The following is a 17,890-nucleotide window of genomic DNA, read 5'->3' on the forward strand; positions in this document are numbered from 1 at the left end:
AGAATTTTTTTATTTAAATAAAAAAACAAAACTGATTAACATAATAATAAACAGTACTTTTATTTATATTTCTCTTTATTTGTACATTTATGTTATTGTCTGCTTCTTTGCTTTTCTTTTTTATACCCATTCTTTTCTTCTTTGTTTCTTTTTGTCATGAAAATGAATCTGAGGGAGAAAATTCTCTGGCTCTTCTCAACAATGTTGCTCATTATTCTGCTAAAATGCATGGAAATCAAACACTACTTATAATTACTGACAGTATAATTTCTTTCTTCATTCATTGTCACGGTCTGGCTGGCAGACCGTGGGGATGTGGGGAAAGGAGGACCCAAAACGCAGACTCTGCGATGCAAACAGTGCTCTTTATTCACAGTGAAAAACTGTAAACACAATAACTCCCCGTTGCTCCCTTGAACCCCGTGTGCGTGCTTCCCTCCGACGTCTGTGCTCGTGCTCGTGCTCCCCGCTGTTGTGTTTCCGCACACCCCGTGCGTGCTGCCTTTCTGGACCACTCTTCCTCCTGCAGGGAAACCATAGAGGCAGCCGTCAACACTAACCCTCGGCGGGCATATACGAACAACACAGACATATGCTGACACACTAACTTGGTACGATAACTCAATGATCCCGCGCCGGTGGGAGCTCCAACACTCTCCTAAGTAGCTCCCCCGACGAGCCCTGATCACCAACAGGTGTGGCAGGAACTTCAGGTGTGGCCAGTCCTTCGCAGGGCCACACCTATCAGGCCTGCAGGTGGCTGTGCTCCATCCTCCAGCCACACCCGCAGACATATACACGTATACACCCACACCCTGCCTATACATACGAGTGGGACACAGACTAACACAGCATTGTGGAGAAAACACACATCACCAAATAATAATAATACTAACAACAATAACAACAGTCAAAACTGGTCACGGACCCCCGAGTCCTCCAGAGCCGGGTCCGTGACATTCATATAAAAACTGGAATTGTAACTCTTTATTCTAGTATGCCCATTAGTAAGTCTTTGCAGGTAAATTAAATGGCCTACATTAAAAATGTTTTTTTTAAAAACACATTAAAAACTACTTTAAGATGGGGGAATGAGACCTTCAGTTATGAGCCATGTTATAAAGTGAAGTTCAGAATAAACAATGAGCAGAAACAGATTTATCCTTGTAGTCATGTAATATCATTTGTGCTGAGGTTTCAGTGTTGTCTGTGAATGTGTGGGAGAAACAACTGTCACCATGAGTGGAAGCTGACTGATTTTACATGGCAGTTTCAACTTTGAGTTTCATGCTAGAGTGAAACGAAAGCTAGTTGCCATGGCAACGGGAAGATGCTCTGTATGTACAATCAATATTCTCAGTATAAGGGACGCCTGAAATCTCCCCCAAAATGAAAGTAATTGCACATTTAAGCAACACTCTTATTATTTAGTAAATGTTGTTTGCACTGCAAGTAAAAAAACAGACTAAGTGTTAAAGTGCCGACTTGGCGTCTGTAGGACTCCACCTTCAAAATGGGTGAAAGACAACGACGTTGCAGGACAGTACAGCAAAAACATTGCTGTTTTTCTCGTGTTTAATTTCCTGAGACAATAAGTATTGGTTCAATAACAATACTCATTATAGCTAAACTGGGTATCAAGTTTAACCTTTCTCTGTAATGGTTTGACCTATCCTTTGTTATATATTTATTTACCCTTGTCATTACGGTTTTAACTGTAAAACAGCTGGTGGTGGATGGTTGGAAGAAAGAAACTGACAATTCACTGAATCCTGAAGCCTGGACTGCTATGCAGAAACTCTCAAATTCAGTAAGTTCCTTTAGTCCATTGCATAAATGAGGAAAGCCAGGAGCTTCATATATAATTCATATGTCATCTATTCAAATTCAAGCCTCTGGAAGAAGCATTTCTTCATAAATCAGGTAGTTATAGGCATTTAGACAATACCTGTGAAATAATGTGGCACTGATCCCTGGTAGAGTCTGCAGTGGAACAAAAGAACAACAACATCAACTCTATTTTAATTTGTATAATTTGGAAAGAAAGTGGATGAGGCTGATTGACAGCCAGCTTTTTCTGGCTTACAAAACGAAGAGGAGAGCGATGCCTGCCACCAAGGCAGCTGTTGCCAGTTACTGCATTTTTCAGCACAAGACCTTAGTGCCATCTGCTGGCTGTTAAGCTGTACTACCAAGATCTGTATTTACTGCTAAAGTGGAAAACTCCTTCACAGCTCTTACAAACTTTATTATAATGGAAAAGTTAGATTGTTGTTTAGTCCACATGTAAAAAATTCAGCACAAAGGGTGTCTCTTTATTTGCTATGAGCTATATACGCAATACATGGACAAACGTATCGGGTCAATACAATGATTTGAATTCAGCTGTTGTCAGTTACCTGGCCAGTTTGTTTCAGTTGTGAAAGAATGAATTGTTCGAAAGAGTGCAGTGTGCTACAGTAATGGGATGCCACACCTGCAACAGCTTAGCTTGTAAAATGTTCTTCTAGATATTTGATAAGCATATGAAGTTGCAGAGTGGGTTCACTGTTTGCTGAAGGGCATATTGTGTAAAAGTCACTCACTGAGGCCTACGCAGCTCTGCCCATGAAAGTAAACTTTGACACAAAATACTCTGTTTTATGACATCATAGCAAACTTGGAGGGTTTGGACTTTATGGATCAAATTACAAATCTGTCATTTACCTTAAAATAAGATAAGATAACCTTTATTAGTCCCACACGTGGGAAATTTGTTGTGTCACAGCAGAAAGTGGACAGTGCAAAGTTACAGTAGCAAAAATTAAGAAAAATAATGGAATTGGATAAGATAATAAGAATAGGATACTATATACAACTGCATTAAACATTTTAAACAACTGCATTAAACACTATATACAACTGAATTAAATAGTAGGTTGTCAGAAAAAAGTAAAATTGCACTGTATTTCACATGTGTGGATGTGTGTGTTTGGTCATCTGCAAAGTCTTTGTTCTGGAGTCTGACAGCAGTGGGGAGCAAAGATCTGCAGAATCAGACCTGCAGAATCTCTCAAGTTGAAAATGCAGCCACTTAGGTGAACAACTGATGTGTATGGAGGGACACATCAGTGTCCAAAGTAGTGGTTTATGTGCAAGTATACCATCCACACTGACACAAATACAAGAAAACAGCCTTTGAATAGATGTCCACTGTAGTCTTTCTAAGTGAATGCTGGCAATTATTATGTCATAACACCATCAGTTATTAGCTTCTGCTTTTTTACAGATTGACGAGAAGGTCTTGGACTTCAAACCAAGCTTCATGGCCTCTTTTTTGGATTTTCTGAAGACAGGTAAAGTACAGCCAGCCCTTGAACCAAGACATGATGGAGGCAACCAAGAAACCTGTTCCTCTATGAGGGGAGGAATTAAATGCTTATCCTCACCATCTCCTCCCCTACCACCAACTTCTCCCCAGCAGCCTCCAGGACAGTTCAGCGATGGCAGCCCGGGTGAAGGGCCAGACCTAACCCTCAGTAGCTGCCAAAGTCCCTGCAAACCTCTGGATGATGAACTGAAAAGAAACCTGGAGACTCTCCCCTCTTTCTCCTCTGATGAGGAGGATTCAGTAAATAAGAACCAGGACTTGCAGAAGAGCATCTCATCTGCAATCTCTGCCCTCTATGACACTCCACACTCACTGGCTGCTGCAGTGGCTTCTGCAGTAGTCAAAGCACAACCCATGCTTTCTCCACCCACGCCACAGGAGCCGTCGCTCAGCCCGCCTCTCAAGACCAATTCTCCCCTCATTCCTAGTATGGAGAGCATAAAAGATGGGGCACTTGCACACACTCAGCATAACACACAAAGTAAACAAAACACACGTGAGGAACAAAAAATGATTTCCACACTGTCGGACATGGAGGGGGTAGGATCTCAGTATGAAAGAGAAGAAGAAAACAGCAAGAAGGAGGAAGGCGAGGAGATGGCAAGCAAAGAAGAAAACATCAGGCATTCACACAATATGTTGCAGGGACCAGCGGAAAAGCAGGAGAGGGAGGATACAGCAACTGACACGCAGATTATGGAGGGCCATGATGGTATTTATATTTGTCCTCTTATTTCCTCTTTAACAGCTTCAGTTTGTAGTTACGTTCTGTGGTGCTCATCTGTGAGATGGCCTCCATTTAACACATGTGTAACTTCAGCTTGGATGTAGATGTTAGTGTCTCGCTGTTAAAACATTGTCTCCACTGTCAAATTTCTAAAAATGTGTCGTGTCCAAATTCATGGGCTGCATCCTCCTGAGGCCGCATTTGTAGACCAATTATGTCACAAGGCCGTCCAAATTCATAGACTCTTCCAAATACAGCCGACTAATGTGTCCTCCTTTTCCCCGAATTTGAAGGATGGGTCGGGTGTGTCCTTCGTGGCCCACCATATCCCAGAATTCATAGCACTGCTCAGCCAATTCCAGTTTTCAACAATGGCGGCCGCTACTAAGTTTTAAAATTACTCTTATTATTCTTTCTGGGTCACAAAATAAACTTTAAAGATATTTTCAGGCGAGCATGTAGCCGTGTAAACTCCAAATATCTGCTCGGTTTATCAAGACATCACATATTTGCAAAAGTGCTCCGACGTTTTCGGAGACGTCTGCTACCCACCAGCTCGATAGCTGACCAGGAGGTCGAGGGTCACTACAGCTGCCGAGAATGGCACACTCCCTGCACATCATTTTCAGATCACCGCGGTCTTTCACTACTGAGGTTAAACGTAAGTCACTTATATAACCTAAAATGTTATTTTTTGGCTTTTTCGTGTTTTATTTGTTCCTGAGTAAATCCGTTTGGCTGAGACTAAAGTTATAGTTTTCACACAGCTGAATAAACGTCACACAGAAAACTGAAACAGAAGTGTGAGATGGTCGATAGTTTACTCCAGTGTCCTGTTATATTTTAGATAGCAAGGAGCAGACGGCTGAGCTTATTAAAGTCCACCGAGACAGCGGTGACGCTAATCTGAAGGCTTCCGGTCTACCCGACCTTCTGAGGACCCGGCCCACATAGACCGCGAAGGCCGGGTCCTCAGGAGGATGCAGCCCATGAATTTGGACACGACAAAATTCTCTAGATCCGGGGTCGGCAATCTTTCTGATAATGAGTGCCATTTAAAATTTCCTCAGAAGTCAGTGTGCCATATGATTGCATTAGCAATAAATGTAATAACGCTCTGTATTAACAGTTACACACTATATAGAACAACTTTATAGAATTATATTTGTTGACAGATGTTGGCAGCTGTCAGCGAATAGTTATCAGCTATTTTGAAACAAAGAAAAAGACACTTTTTATCCATAACAGCAAATGAACTGTACAACAGAAAATGTAAATGCTATTTATGGTCTCCTCACAACAATGATAAGAATAATAAACTGGGCCAATATGGCATGTTTGTTAATACAGAGACATATGTTAATGTGATCTCTGGTCTCCCACTCAGAGACACAGGTCTCCCAGTGTTCAGCATTCAGAGGCTACCTGAGGACTCATATGAGAGAATCTGCTCACACAGACATGTAGAGCCAAACACTGTCAATAAGGCCTCTGCAATGTTCTGAAGACAGTTAAACTTGTCAGGTAGTGACGTCCAGCAGGTGAACATGCAGCTCCATGAACACGCACAGCTGTGGATTCCAGCTGCTTCGATGTTATATGTATGATTTCTATACATTTTACATCAGATAAAAACTTTGGTTGTAAGATTTAGATAATTATTTAATAAAAGCGAGACATTTTAAATGAGAATAAGAAAGAAAAGTATTTCTTTGTGCCCCCTCTCCCTGTCAATGCCCTACCTGCCCCCCTGGCAACACTTTGCTAGACCCGCCCCTGCACAGTTACCAGCTGTCAGCTGCTTAGAAAAGGATCCTGGTGTTATTTGTCTCTCAGAAACAGTTCATAACTTCAACTCATTCATGTGACCTAAAAGGTAAACCTGTTTCTCCATCACCTGCTCAGCTCTGATGATTCAGTAAGGACATCTCCTGGTTTCATCCTCATGTTTCCCTCTCACCAGATATCTAAACCGATATCATGACCAGCAGCTTTACAGCTGTGGCTCCAGCAAACATCAGCTGATACTAGAAATTAATATTAAATAAATTCTAACAACAGCTGATCAAGCTTAAACGTGCTGCTGTTGTTTAGCGCGACAACCGCTGGTTTCCTCTTTCTGGCGCAAAGTGGGCGATAAACAAACAAGAGAGACGATCAGCTGATCATTGATCAGTTTCATGATTGAAGTAGAAACAGGAGAGGGAGGGGGAGAGAATGAGAGAAGAAGAGGCAGCTGTGCAGCAAAGACACAGAATAACTCCAGCTTTGTGTCTTTTTCATTGTAGCTGAAGTCTGGGACAAACTGTGTTCCTTTTCACCTCAACACGAAACGCGTAATATTTTCTCTGAATACGAGACGATTCCGTCTTTTTACAGGACGGTTGGCAACTCTACTAACTAACCTTATGAATTAAATAAAGTTCACTATCAGTAACATCATAGCACCACCCAGCTGTATAGAAACTCCATCATGCTAGCTAGCACACAGTACGAGTTATTGTAACTGACTGTAAAAACTCAGCACAACAAAAATAAACTCCACCTAAACTTGGTTTATATCTGAACCTGATAGACTGCAGGTCATAACTTCTTACCTGAAGTTCAGTTCACCTGACATCTTGGCCACCTCGGGTCTGTCCTCCTGCCTCCCCTTTCTCTCATCCACCTGCTGGCCTCCACCACTTGCTAATGTTACTGAATCTGAGGAAGTGAATCTGATATGGCAGCCTCGCTTCTGTCAGTCTGCCCCAGGGCAGCTGTGGCTACAACTGTAGCTGCTTCTACCAGTGTGTGAATGTGAGAGTGAATGAATAGTGGCATTTGTACAGTGCTTTGAGGGCCCCGAAAAGCGCTATATAAATGCAATCCATCATCATTATTATTATTATTGAGCACCGCCACAGCCACCACCAAACAACTGAGTTATTTTTACACACCGACCAGCATCTGGCCAATCCACCACCTTTCATTGTTTATGCCGTTACAAAGAAAAAAAAAAGTCACCGGGCCACCGAGCAAATGCCCGGTATGCCCGAAGTCTTTTCAAGTAATATTATAAACTCACCCTGTGCCTTTTCTTTCAGATTCACCATCAGGACGTGTGCCTGCTCCTGCACCTCCATCATCATTCATCTCCTCCTCACCGCTCACATACTCATCACCATCGCCTCTCCCTCCCCCGTCAATCTCTGTACCTTCTCCACCACCAGTCCAACAGAATGAGGAAGAAGTCAGTCTAAGTGATCTTTCTTCTGATCAGCATATGCAGCAATCCTCCTACCAGCAGGCTTCAACTGCAGCCACCTCCCCACCCCCCTCCACCTCGCCACCAGTCATCCCATCGTCACCGCTGTTCAACCTTCCCTTCGGCCAATCGACCCCGCCCCCATCCACCACACCTCCCCCATCATCCTCTGATCAGGATCAGGAACCTGAAGCTGGGTTGCCTTACTTTTCCACTTTATCCTCCTCACCCTCTTCATTGTCCTCTCACCCACCATCACCTCCAACGCCAGAGGAGGCCCCACAATCCCAGCGTCTTACCTCCCTTCACCTGGCAAAGAAGCAGGCTGATGCTGCCATCGCTGGGGAGAGTGAAGAAGAAGACAGTGAGAGTGGAGGTGAGGGAATCTTCCGTGAGCGGGATGAGTTTGTGGTGCGAACTGAGGACATTGGTACTCTTAAGGTGAGTCATGCCACAGGCCTCAGGAAGTATGTGTTCTGAATAGATAACTTACCAGCCATAATATATGCTGACTGTCTGTCTGTATCACTAGATGGCCTTGCAGACAGGCCGAGAGCCTCCACCTATCTGGAGGGTGCAAAAAGCTTTGCTCCAGAAATTCAGCCCAGAGATCAAAGATGGTCAAAGGCAGTTCTGTGCAACAAGTAACGTGAGTTTTTCAAAAAGACGTAGTTTATGTTTAAGGACATAAACTGTTGGTGGACAGCTCTGGGTTCAAAACAGTTCAACACAGACCTGGTATTGTTCCCAGAGCCAGTCTCTTTGATGCTTGACGTTTTTCTCTTCTCAGCCTATTAAAACGTAACATTAAAGCAGTTTTCTGTAGAATGGATCATTATATTCTTTGCAACATTAGAATTTTTACAAATATATCTCTTTATGACATATTAATTGTTGTCTGTTCTCTCAGTATTTGGGTTACTTTGGTGATGCCAAAGTGCACTACCAGCGTTTATATGTGAAGTTCTTGGAGAATGTCAACAAAAAAGATTACGTCAGAGTGTGTTCACGAAAGCCATGGCACAGAGCTGGCCTGACTCTGAGGTAAGGCGAGAGAAAGACACTGAGTGGAAAGTGTAACCAGAACTGGCCTGCATCAAGGTTACCCTGGATTACCAGGCCCAAACTCCCCCCTCCCATAAAACTTGTTGATGAACTCTCAACACACATAGACTGTACCACACAAAAACAATTCAGTGACTAATTTCAACATTTTAATTAATCTATGTTTCATGTGCCTGTGCTTAAGACAAACACCAATTAAGTTAGTGTCTCTCCTCATGTCTACTGACTGACAGACGCCAGCCTCTACCTAAACAGCTGCTGACCATTCACAATCAGAGCCAACCTCCAATAGATAGTCGACACAAGGAGAGACGGAATGAAAGAGAGCTAATGGAGCAGAGAGAAAGAGAAAGAAGAGAGAGAGAAACAAGGAAAAAAGTAGAAACGGAACATAAGGAAAGAGAAAGGAAGGAGGAGAGAGATCGCAAAGAACAAGAAGAAGAGAGGCACAAGAAAGAAAAAGATGGTGGAGAACAAAATGAGAGGGGTCACAGAGATGTGAAAATGGAAAGTGAGAGTGAAAGAAGGGAGAAGGAGAAAAAAGAAAGGGAACTTAAAGAGAGGCAGCAAAGGAAAAAGGAAAAACAGGATAGGGAGCAGAGGGAAAGGATGAACCAAGAGAGAGGATGGAAAGAAAAGGAAAGATCACTGAGAGAACAAAAAGAGAGGGAGAGGATAGAAAAGGAGAAACAGGAGAGAGAGAGAGAACAAAAACTTAGGGAGAGGGAATGGGGAGAGAGGCACAGAGACCAGAAGGACAGACAGCAGAGGGACATGGAGACAGATGGTGAGCCGAAAGAAAAGGAGAAAGCTCAGGAAAAAGAAAGAAAGGAGAACATGGAGCAAGTCAACAGAGATTATACAATGGCATCAAAAGAAGAGAAGAACCGAGGAGACATAAAGATGGCATTTCAGGGAAGAGCCAAGACTTCAAAGGACAAGGCTGAGCCTCCACCCAAGAAAAGGAAGAAATGGTTGAAGGCGGTGCTGTCCTCTTCATCTGAGTCCGACTACTCCTTACTCAGTGATGATGAAGGTCAGCTGTTCTTTGAGTGCATATGATGCACACATTTATTTTTAACCCATTGCCTTCAACCAACGATTACTGTGTCCAGGCCTCTGTGCAGCTGGTTTTGTGTTTTAGGGCCTGCGCGGGGTGGAGTGAACAGTCGAGCCATGAGGGACATGTTCAGGAGCTATGTGGAGATGTTGGTCAGCACAGCACTTGACCCTGATATGATTCAAGCCCTAGAGGACACAGATGGTGAGCACTCAGTTCAAACTACACTGTAGTCTTAAGTCAGAGAAAAGCATTCTCCAAGAAAATGGAGAATGCATGCATGTCTGTCTGTATGATTCCAAGAATTTTTGTAATATGCAAAGAAAAACAGAATGCAGTATTTGGAAATTTCACATTTTTATTCAGCATTTCAACACAAATCAAATGTTTAAACTGAGCCATTTTAGTATTTGGTGAAATATATTAGCTCATTTTGCATTTGATGGCAAAAACAGTCGTTGAACTAAGTAGATGGAGTTGCTATATTATTGACAGAAGAACGTTGACCCATTCTCTTCGGTGTTGTCCACCCATCCACCCATCCATTCTCTTCCACTTATCCTTGTCAGGGTCGCGGGGGTGGGGTTGGGGTTGGAGCCTATCCCAGCTGTCTTAGGGCAAGAGGCGGGGTACACCTTGGACAGGTTGCCAGTCTGTTGCAGCGCTAACACATAGAGACAGACAACCATTCACACTCACATTTGCACCTATGGGCAATTTAGAGTTACCAATTAACCAATCCCCAATCAAATTAATTCAAATAAATCTTAAAGAGTACCTATAAGTTGTATGTGCAGAACAGTCCAAGGAAAACAATTAAAAGGGCAACTAAATCCAAGAGCCTGGAGAAACTACAGAAGGTGGAAAAAAAGCATAAAACACAGGGCTGACAATATGTGACAAAGACTAAGAGAAAGACAGCAACTATAAATATACAGAAGGGTGACTGGAGCAGAGATGAATCACCTGGGGAGCAGAGCTGCAACAAGACAGTGCACTCAAGACTAACTGATAAAACAGGAAGTAAGAAAGAATGGATACACTAACATGTGAAAACTTAACAAGGCATGGGGAACACAGGGCAGCATCACCCTGTAAAATCTAATTAGTTCCCAGAAATCAAAAAAACTATGCAAACTCGTTGCCTTAAAAACACTAAGTAAAGCTTACTTATGACTGTTAGGACCACTCATTCATTGCAAGTATGCAGTACTAAGAATAACTTGATGTTTCTGACTGTGCAGTACTAATTGTTTACCCACTGACAAACATTTCAAGTTCAACTAAATTAAATAACAATTTGTGGTAACTTACTTAAAAAAAAATCACATTACAGGGCTCTAGACTAACTTTTTGCCACAGTTGCACTGGTGCGCCTAACTTTTTTTCTTAGGTGCACCAGCACAAAAGTTAGGCGCACCCAAATGTTTCAACAGCATCGCTTAAAACCAGTTTCACATGTGCACTTTTAAGGGGGCAAAATTGCTGTCCATACAGACAATATTCATTTGTAAATGATTAACTAACAATCTAACAAGACTAGAAAGGAGAAACTCAGTGCATCATGGGAATCCCCCGGCAGCCTATGTCTATTGCAGCATAACTAAGGGAGGATTCAGGGTCACCTGGTCCAGCCCTAACTATATGCTTTAGCAAAAAGGAAAGTTTGAAGCCTAATCTTTAAAGTAGAGATAGTGTCTGTCTCCTGAATCCAAACTGGAAGCTGGTTCCACAGAAGAGGGGCCTGAAAACTGAAGGCTCTGCCTCCCATTCTACTTTTAAATACTCTAGGAACAACAAGTAGGCCTGCAGAGCGAGAGCGAAGTGCTCTAATAGGGTGATATGGTACTACAAGGTCATTAAGATAAGATGGGGCCTGATTATTTAAGACCTTGTATGTGAGGAGCAAGATTTTGAATTCTGGATTTAACAGGAAGCCAAAACAGGAGAAATCTGCTCTCTCTTTCTAGTCCCTGTCAGGACTCTTGCTGCAGCATTTTGGATCAGCTGAAGGCTTTTCAGGGAGTTTTTAGGACTTCCTGATAATAATGAATTACAGTCGTCCAGCCTGGAAGTAATAAATGCATGAACTAGTTTTTCAGCGTCACTCTGAGACAGGATATTTCTAACTTTAGAGATGTTGCGCAAATGGAAGAACGCAGTCTTACATATTTGTTTAATATGTGCATTGAAGGACATGTCCTGGTCAAAAATGACTCCAAGGTTCCTCACAGCGTTACTGGAGGCCAAGGTAATGCCATCCAGAGTAAGAATCTGCTTAGATACCATCAGGGGCGGATCTAGAGAAATTTTCTTAGGGTGGCATGAGGGTGGCAAAGAAATCAAATGGGGTGGCAAAATCGAAGCCTTTTTTTTTCCAAACACATATGCAGGTGGTTACATATGGTTAGAATAATTCAAATGCAGTAAGTATACACGTTTTTCATATAAATATAGTCTAGAACTTAATTATTGTCTGTAGCCCACATAATTACACACTTTAGTTACATAAAACATGTGAGTTTTGATGTTATGTACTGTATAGCCTGTATAATAAATAAATATTTAGCACAACAATTATAAAATCCAGAAAGCTACACAACATGGGGCGGTTCATTTACAAACACAAGTCTAACTTATGTTTCACACTGTTAGAAAACAATCACATTGTTACAGCTTAAATTACACAAAATGTCAGAAATCTGCACTGTCATGAACAAAAATTTAAACCTAATTTTTCATGATTTGTTGGATTAACCCTCTGAGGTCTGAAATACAACCGGCCACTTTTGACTCCTTTTGAGTTTACGTTTGTATTTCACCCTCAGATTGTTTCATTTTATTTTTTCCCCCGTTGCCTTGTTTGGTATCTTTTCAGCTCAACTGAATTTAGTTGTTTTTTCACTGACATACTGCATTAGTGTTACTGATCTGAAACCACACAAAGAACTTAAAATCCTACTAGTATTTTTTTACTGTAAAAAAAAAAAAAAAACAGTAAATTTTTATAACTTGAAATGCAAATATAAAATGTACATTTTGTAAACATAAACAACTATTTATCTAAAAATGCAGCCAATACACCTGCCGTTTCTTTCATTTTCTACAACCATTTAAACATATTACGAAAATTAAAATAAGAGAACAATCAGGTGTTGCAATAAGATGCCCTACAAATGATGTGTGCCAGTAAAAAAACAAGTTTGTCCACCAACAGACAGAAGAGCACAGGGACAAACCTGCAGGCCTGACAACAGCAGGTGTATCACTGGTTTTCTACTTAGTGACAGTGCTTACAAATGTGCCTCTGTGACATTCATTAGTGCCCTCACTGACACACAAAACAAAACGAATACACAACAGAACAACAACACAAAACACTAAGTAAACACTCCACACTAAATGTCACAAATCTCCCACATCTAAACTCTCTCTCTCTCACTCGCTCGCTCTCTCTCACTGCCGTTACCGTCCTTTTCCCTCTTCCTAAACAACCAAATCCTACGTGTTGACTGTTTTTTTTTAATTGGTCGACATGGTGCATTTTTCCACCGATAGGAAAGAGGTGGCTTTTTTTCTTTCTTTACTGTTTTCGCGCTGTCCTTAGAAAACGCTTAAAACACACCCACACAAAAACGTGACGACAGTATTTAGAAAAAAGTGTGGCTTATATATATGATCATAACTCTGGATTTACTGGCCTGTAATTAAAATTTAAAAACTTTGAAGTCTGAATTTTCAATGTGGCTGAAACAGAGACTCAGCGTGGCTGCAGCTTGTTGCTGTATCAGCTTACATCAGTCATGTGATTTGGAGGTGCAGCGTGTCTGTGGACCACAGAGGGTTAATAACACTCACCTTCCTTCCATTTCCAGAGTGTAACATCCACCCACCTGTGTAAAAAGCGAAATTCCCATGGTGTTGTTCAGAATGTGCTCTGGCACAATCATAAGCATCGCTTGCTACTGAAAATAAGAAAAAAGCCGGTCCTGCTATGGGCTGAACCATTTGTTAATGGTGGAGGGGGAGACACTATCCAATATATTCAGTTTTAGTATTTATATTCACTGTTGACAGTAACTACGCTCAAACTCTTAATGCTATCTTATTTTAATAAACAACACTGTCATATGCAAAACTGGGGTGGCAAGGGATCATTTTAGGGTGGTACTTGCTACCCCATGCCACCCTTCTAGATCCGCCCCTGGATACCATATTTCTAAGATTTTCAGGGCCGAGTACAATAACCTCAGTTTGATCTGAGTTAAGAAGCAGAAAGTTAGCGGCCATCCAGGTCTTTATGTCTTTAAGACATTCCTGCACTTTAACTCATTGGTGTGTGTTATCTGGCTTCATGGACAGATAGAGCTGGGTGTCATCTGCATAGCAGTGAAAATGTATGCTATGTCTTCTAATGATGCTGCCTAAGGGAAGCATGTATAATGTAAACAGAATTGGTCCTAGCACTGAACCCTGTGGAACTCCATAATTAACCTCAGTGTGTGAAGAGGACTCTCCATTTCCATGCACAAACTGGAGTCTATTAGATAGATATGATACAAACCACTGCAGCACAGTACCTGTAATACCTACAGCATGTTCTAATCGCTCTAATAGGATATTATGGTCGACAGTATCGAACGCTGCACTGAGGTCTAGCAGGACAAGCACAGAGATGAGTCCACTGTCAGAGGCCATAAGAAGATCATTTGTAACCTTCACTAAAGCTGTTTCTGTGCTGTGATGAGCTCTGAAACCTGACTGAAACTCTTCAAATAAACCTCTGCAGATGATCTGTTAGCTGTTTGACAACTACTCTTTCAAGGATGTTTGATATAAAGGAAGGTTGGAGATTGGCCTATAATTAGCTAAGACTGCTGGGTCTAGAGATGCTTTTTGAGTAAAGGTTTAACTACAGCTAGCTTGAAGGCCTGTGGTACATAGCCGATCATTAGAGATAGGTTGATCATATTTAAGATCGAAGAATTAATTAATGGCAGGACTTCTTTGAGCAGTTTTGTAGGAATGGGGTCTAAAAGACATGTTGATGGTTTGGAGGAAGTAATTATTGAAGTTAACTCAGTTCAGTTCAGTTCAGTTCAGTTCATTTTTATTTCAAACATTTCAAACATGTGCCTTCACAATCATTACAAAATATCATTCCATTATTTGTTTGAAAAGGAGTAGGCTGAAGTATTTACTTATTTGTCCCTACCCCCTCAAGTTTTACCTCTCATTCATTTAATTTTTTTTTGTCTTAAATTAAACAAACAACATATGAAACATATGAAGTAAAACAAAACATAACATACATAAATCAAAAACAAGAAATTAGCAAGCCCCACCACAGTATAGTTTCTTTCATATGAAAAATACAGAATGTGTATATTTGCAGATACACAAGTTATGGAAAAACAACAAACCAAAACAAAACAAAAAAACAAAAAAGAACCGCAACACCATTACCAGCAACATTACCGTCCTGGGTTAACCCCGTTTTCTTCATTCTTATACTTATTTAAAATTAGGTTTTTATATTTTACTTTAAACTGTTTTATGTTTTGACTGTCTTTTATTTCTTCTGTTAGACTGTTCCATAATTTAACTCCTGCAATTGAGATTGACATAGTTCTTAAAGTTGTTCTAGCACTTTGTATTTTTAAATTCCATTTCCCTCTTAAGTTATACCCACCTTCTCTTTCTATGAACAATTTACAGATTTCTTTGGGAAGCAATTTATTTCTTACTTTATACATTATTTGTGCTGTTTTAAGCTTCACCAAGTCTTGGAATTTAATAGCTTGCATTTTGACAAAGAGTGCATTTGTATGGTCCCTGTACCCTACATTATTTATTAATCTAATGGCCCTTTTCTGTATTATAGTTATTGTTTGTGTGTTACTTTTGTATGTGTTTCCCCAGACCTCTACACAGTAGCTCATATATGGCAGTAGTAAAGCACAGTATAAAATGTGCAGTGCTTTCTGATCCAACATATGCTTTGCTTTCCCCAGGACGGCAATGCCCCGTGCCAATTTCCCCCGAACATAAGTAATGTGTGGCTTCCAACAGAGCTTGTGGTCAATGATCACCCCAAGAAATTTTATTTCATTTACTCTTTCTAAATATACATTGTCAACACATATTTCTACTTGGATGTTTTTCTTTTGGTTTCCAAACAACATAAATTTGGTTTTATCTAGATTCAATGATAATTTATTTATATCAAACCACTTCTTTAATATCGTTAATTCCTGTGTGATCATCCCCAAAACCTGTGGCAACTCCACACCTGAACATCTGCAAATATTACAAACTTTAAAATCTCCGATACTCTGCAGATATCATTTAAGTACATAATAAACATTTTTGGACCCAGTACTGAACCTTGAGGTACTCCACAAGCTATATCCATCAAATTAGATTTATATTCATTTATTTTCGTTGTTCTCATGACAATGACAATAAAGTTTCTGATTCTGATTCTGATTCTGATTGTACATATTGTTGCCTATTCCCTACATAGCTTTTTAACCATTCCAAAACTCAGAAAGATCAATTGGAGAAAAAGAGTCTAACTTAACATCAATGGTACTAAGAGTAGCTGTAGATAATATTACATCTGTGGGATGATTACTGGTAATTTTTTTCTCTAATGATTAAAATGTTATTTGTGAAGAAGTTCATGAAGTCATTACTAGTTAACGTTAAAGGGATGGTTGGCTCAACAGAGCTCTGACTGTTTGTCAGCCTGGCTACAGAGCTGAAGAGAAACCTGGGGTTGTTCTTATTTTCTTCAATCAGTGATGAATAGTAAGATGTTCTTGCTTTGTGGAGGGCTTTCTTATAACGCAACAAACTATTTCTCCAGGCTAAATTGATGATCCTCTCCAGCTTACGAGTCATCTGCTTTCACAGGAGCTACAGTGTCCAGAGTCGTACGTAGTGAGGAGGTGAAATTATTAACAAGATAATTGACCTCTGTTGGAGTAGCGTTCAGATAGCTGCTCTGCTCTGTGTTGGTACAGGGCATTGAAGATGATAACAGTGGGTGGATTATATTCTTAAACTTAGTTACAGCGCTTTCAGAAAGACATCTACTGTGATAAAGTCTACTCTCCACCGCTGTGTAATCAATTATTGTAAATGTAAATGTTATCAGGAAATGATCAGACAGGAGAGGGTTTTCAGGAAACACTGTTAAATGTTCAGTTTCTATGCCATATGTTAAAACAAGATCTAGAGTGTGATTAAAGTGGTGGGTGGGTTCTTTTACATTTTGAGAGAAGCCAATTGAGTCTAATAACAGATTAAATGCCATGTTGAGGCTGTCATTTTTAGCATCTACATGGATGTTAAAATCACCCACAATAATTATTTTATCTGAGCTCAGAACTAAATCAGATAAAAAGTCTGAGAAATCAGACAGAAACTCTGTGTAAGGCCCAGGTGGACGATAGATGATAACAAGTAAGACTGGTTTCTGATTTTCACAGCTGGGGTGGACGAGGCTAAGCATCAGGCTTTCAAATGAATTAAAAGTCTGTCTGGGTCTTTGGTTAATTAATAGGCTGGTGTGAAAAATTGCTGCCACACCTCCCCCCCGGCCTGTGCTTCGAGGTTTCTGGTAGTTAGAATGACTCGGGGGTGTTGATTCATTTAAACTAACATAATCATCCTGCTGCAACCAGGTTTCTGTAAGGCAGAGTAAATCGATTTGTTGATCAATTATTAAGTCATGTTGTGGAGGTAAGCATATACGACACAGAGCTCTTAATTCTCACTCCTTCTTTATTCCTCTCCAACATCAACTGAACACATCGCGCCACAAAACACAGCAACACACACTTCCTCAACACTGGGTGTGAGTGGAGCCCTCTAGTGGTCCACCACACATGCCCTAACAACCAGCAGAACTAGTCCCTTTAAGCAAACGGCCTGAACGGCTGAACCGGGGGGGTGGGGAACTGGCTGAGGGAAACCCAGCCCGGGAGCAAGGCTGGCACTGGCGGTCAGAAAAAGCTGCAGACAACTCGGGCTCCATTGGTTGTGGGGCGCTCCTAGGGGAAAAGGCAGAATCCATCAGCCCGGTGGCAGGTGGGCGGCCGTGGAGAGGGGCCTGGGCCGGGACCACCTGATCATCTTGCAGAACATGTGCTGGCTTAAGTCTGTCAACAGAGACAACCTCCTGCCAAAGTCCAAAATGTCTCAGTTAAGAATTCCCCGAGGTCTTCGTTAACCGCACTACGCAATCCCAGCAAAACCCAAGGAAGACGGTCGACCCAGTCGTCACCTGTTAAGGAAGCCGGAGTGTGGCCTTGAGTGACCGGTGAAACCGCTCGCACATCCCATTAGCTTGCGGGTGGAATGCTGTGTTTCGGTGGACCTTGACCCCCAGGCCGTCAGCCATGGCAGATCAGG

The 17,890-nt window shown here is 41.3% G+C and overlaps 1 protein-coding gene and 1 long non-coding RNA gene across 7 annotated transcripts in view; one reads left to right on the forward strand and one right to left on the reverse strand.

The window, feature by feature from the left end:
* prr12b (proline rich 12b) overlaps positions 1-17,890 on the forward strand; it is a 70,698-nt gene that overhangs the window by 33,774 nt on the left and 19,034 nt on the right. For 5 of the 6 annotated variants that reach the window (XR_013908740.1, XR_013908742.1, XM_026166200.2 and 2 more), the window contains 6 exons: positions 3,269-4,082; positions 7,184-7,785; positions 7,877-7,993; positions 8,255-8,388; positions 8,643-9,445; positions 9,554-9,673. Coding sequence is in view for 4 of the 6 variants with exons in the window: in XM_026166200.2 (XP_026021985.2) it covers positions 3,269-4,082; positions 7,184-7,785; positions 7,877-7,993; positions 8,255-8,388; positions 8,643-9,445; positions 9,554-9,673 (2,590 nt within the window). In the remaining 2 variants the exon portion in view is untranslated. Of the gene's footprint in view, positions 1-3,268; positions 4,083-7,183; positions 7,786-7,876; positions 7,994-8,254; positions 8,389-8,642; positions 9,446-9,524; positions 9,674-17,890 lie in introns of those variants that run through there. The other variant, XM_080300644.1, reaches the window with a different exon arrangement.
* LOC145428448 (uncharacterized) lies at positions 347-792 on the reverse strand. The gene is made up of 2 exons (XR_013908746.1): positions 609-792; positions 347-523 (listed from the first exon to the last, which is right to left on the reverse strand). It is a non-coding gene; the product is annotated as an uncharacterized LOC145428448 (long non-coding RNA).

Source organism: Astatotilapia calliptera, chromosome 4 (assembly GCF_964374335.1).
Source record: "Astatotilapia calliptera chromosome 4, fAstCal68.1, whole genome shotgun sequence".
In the NCBI taxonomy this organism is placed as follows: Eukaryota; Metazoa; Chordata; class Actinopteri; order Cichliformes; family Cichlidae; genus Astatotilapia; species Astatotilapia calliptera.